The sequence below is a fragment of the Clupea harengus genome, unplaced genomic scaffold (genome assembly GCF_900700415.2).
Source record: "Clupea harengus unplaced genomic scaffold, Ch_v2.0.2, whole genome shotgun sequence".
NCBI lineage: Eukaryota > Metazoa > Chordata > Actinopteri > Clupeiformes > Clupeidae > Clupea > Clupea harengus.
The window spans coordinates 115,001-118,155 of record NW_024879635.1 but is presented as its reverse complement, the minus strand read 5'-3'; the positions used below and the strand labels follow the sequence as shown (position 1 = coordinate 118,155).

General features: G+C 46.2%; 1 protein-coding gene across 1 annotated transcript; it reads left to right on the top strand.

The window, feature by feature from the left end:
- The first annotated feature begins 1,264 nt into the window (after window positions 1-1,264).
- On the top strand, window positions 1,265-2,971 carry LOC122129341 (dexamethasone-induced Ras-related protein 1-like). Its single transcript, XM_042704331.1, has 2 exons — window positions 1,265-1,853; window positions 2,109-2,971. The coding sequence occupies exons 1-2, from the start codon at window positions 1,265-1,267 to the stop codon at window positions 2,636-2,638; spliced, it is 1,119 nt and encodes a 372-aa protein (XP_042560265.1). The 3' UTR covers window positions 2,639-2,971.
- Window positions 2,972-3,155: the final 184 nt, after the last annotated feature.

Genomic DNA, 3,155 nt, shown 5'->3' with positions numbered 1-3,155 from the left:
GCTACTGTTCGCTAACTTACTTAGTTACACTTCAAGATATCCAAGTCCTTTGTTAGCAGGCAAATACACGAAGTATTAACACATTGTTTCTGATACTCAGTGCAATTCACCGTTTCATGAAAACATCTTCCAACACTTTTCAGTTCAGTTTGTGGCTAGGAAACTTGCTAGATAGCATAGTTGACAAAATAGGTTAGCTGGGTCTGTGCGTGTGTACATTCTCCACAGCTTGTATCCATAGCAACAGACGCGTCCACAAAATGCGGCACGGGTGAACTGGGGTCTCATGTTCACATGGACGCCACACCAGAATAACAGTATGGTGAAATACACAGATACAAATCTAAGGAGAAACTTAGATAGGACTAACAGTATTGATACATGACATCCAACATGACTGGTACATTCTAAAGAGATTTTAAAAGATAGGACTAAATGCAATCTATTACCCTATGACTGGTAGATATGTATACATGTACTGTATATAGGGGGTTAGTTAACAACCCCCCATAAATAATTTATGCTACTTCACCTTTTAATAAATAGACATACACATACTATGACAACATATATAAATATATATACTGTATGTCTATTTATTTATTTATTTATCTATCTATCTATATAACTATAACTATAGATAGATAGATAGATAGATAGATAGATATACTGTAATTATTGATTGATTGAATGACTGGTTGATTGATTGTTTGACTTCTAAATCATTTTTTGTGAAACATTAGCCTAGAGAAAATGAGAAATGAAAAAAACAATGATAGCAGAAAATCCCTGTAGCTGTTTCAAAACTAGTATTTTGTGGATACTTTAATGAAGTGATGTTAATGTGTTAACGTAACTGTTTATGCTATGTGATGGCAAACAACAGAACGTCCCCCCCGTCTTATTATTATGAACACACAGCCCTTTTGTAAAGTGGCACGGAGTCCGTGAAAACGTTATGTTCCCTCTGGGTACACAGCTAGCGTTGAGCACCTGTCAATCATCCCCGAAGTCCAGTGTTTGCCAAACCAACCAGAGTGCAGGGAGTGACGTGTGGAGACTCGGTGGAGGGTAGTCAGCTGGGGTATATAAACGCTTCGGTGGGGTAGTCAGCTAGTGTGACAGAGAGCGTTCGAGAGAAACAGACCGAGTCTGGGAGAGCGAAGGGCCAGGGCGAACCGCACTGGGACGCAAGCCCCCAGGGACACTGTAACGAATCAGCTCCAGTTATTGCACCCCCTCGCAATAAACACAAACCTGGCCCATGGAGCTGAATGAAGCAGTCATAGGAGGAGGAAGCGGAGTGTGCGCAGCCGCGGGCTCCTCCAAGGTACTCCTGGCTTACAAGAACGCGACACAGCATCTTAACGCGCCGGGACTCAAGGTGTCCAGCATCTCTAAAGCTGGTATGGGGATCCTAAAACTGGCCACGTCGCAGTGGAAGCACCAGGAGAAAAAAGCGAGAGCCCGTTCCTCCAGCGTAGGAAACAGGTACACGTCCTCCACCGAGCGCAGCCCATGCAAGCGATCCGCGTTGGACCAGATAGCAGCACTGGTGGTAAATGGGCAGTCGCGGTTACAGCAGCTGGCGCAGGAGCCGCGTCAGGACGCGTCGTGCTCCAGCAAACCACAAAACTGCCGGCGCATCGTGGTGCTGGGAGCGCCAAAGGTCGGCAAGACGTCAATCCTGCGGCGCTTCCTCCAAGACGGCTTTGACGAGCAGTACGAGCCAACGTCCGAAGACTTCCACCGAAAACTGTACAACATCCGAGGGGAAACGTACCAGATCGATATCCTTGATGCTTCTGGGGAGAGAAGCTTTCCCGCAAAACGCAGGCTCTCCATCTTAACCGGTGCGTAAAGAGAGACGCTAAATTAACATTTCCTTTTTATCAGGTAGATTCACAGCACTTTCAAAAAATCAGTTCCTAAAATATGAATAGCTTTATCACATTGTGTATGTACATTTGGTAGTATGAACATTTGAAGAATGGAGGCGACAAAAGGCAAAATAGGAGTATATTCTGTCAGAGGCGAGTTTGGATGTTCTGATTAATAACTTGTCTCTCTCCTTCTTCCCCTTTTCTTCGTTCTGTTCTCTCGTGCAGGCAACATCTTCCTGCTTGTGTTCAGCCTGGACGACCGCAACTCTTTCGAAGAAGTGCGCGCACTGCGCACAGAAATCGTGGCAGCTAAAACAGCCCAGATCAAGTCCAAAGAGCGCGCGCGGGTCCCCACCGTCGTCTGCGCCAACAAAGCAGACCTGTCCGAAAACGAGTGGGCCATCTCCCGGGACGAGATCCGGGAAGTGTGCGGGGACGACTGTGCATTCTTCGAGACCTCCGCCAAAGACAACATGAACCTCGAGCAGGTGTTCGAAGCACTGGCCCAGCGCGGCGGTCTGCCGCTGGAAACTGGACCCTCGCAGCACCGCAAAGTCTCCATTCGCTCTTATCAAGCGCTGCGAACTGGACGCCAGCCCGGGCGTGGAGGCAAGGCGGCCGGGTTTGAAACTCCGTGTGGGGCCCTTTACCCTTTGGCACGCAGGCCCAGCTTCAGCACCGACCTCCGCCTGGTCCTTGGACCTCATGCATCAGGGAAACAGAATAAGTCACTTGACAAATGTCGGATTCAATGACACAGTAAAAAAAAAAAGAGAGAGAGAGGGAGAACAAGGCAGAAAGAGAGAAAGAAGCGAGAAAGAGAGTTTGTTGGACTTCATAAAACTACATGTATTCAGTTGTAGGTGAAGTAGCTGAAACAGGAGTAGTCTCCATATATCTGTGTGGCTTGTTCTCACAATCGCTGTGATTTGACCGTTTGTTGCCTGTCACTGATGTTGTGTGATTAATCAGTTTGGTATCCAGACACAGACCACTTTGCATTCAGGTGTTTGTGGAATGATGACATTTTGATTGTAAAAATGTAAATTAGAACGAATTATTGAGATTTTAAATAAACGATTTTGATACCAAGACATTGATTTGGCTCCATGTAATGGTGGGATGTGGTCACCTTATAAACTGTGTGCGTGTGTGTGTGTGTGTGTGTGTGTGTGTTTTCCCGTTCACCAAACGGAAAGGGAATAAATGTGTAGGTGGATGTGTGGTGTAAATCAGAATACTCAGAGTTGCGTAATGTCCCTTAGCACATCA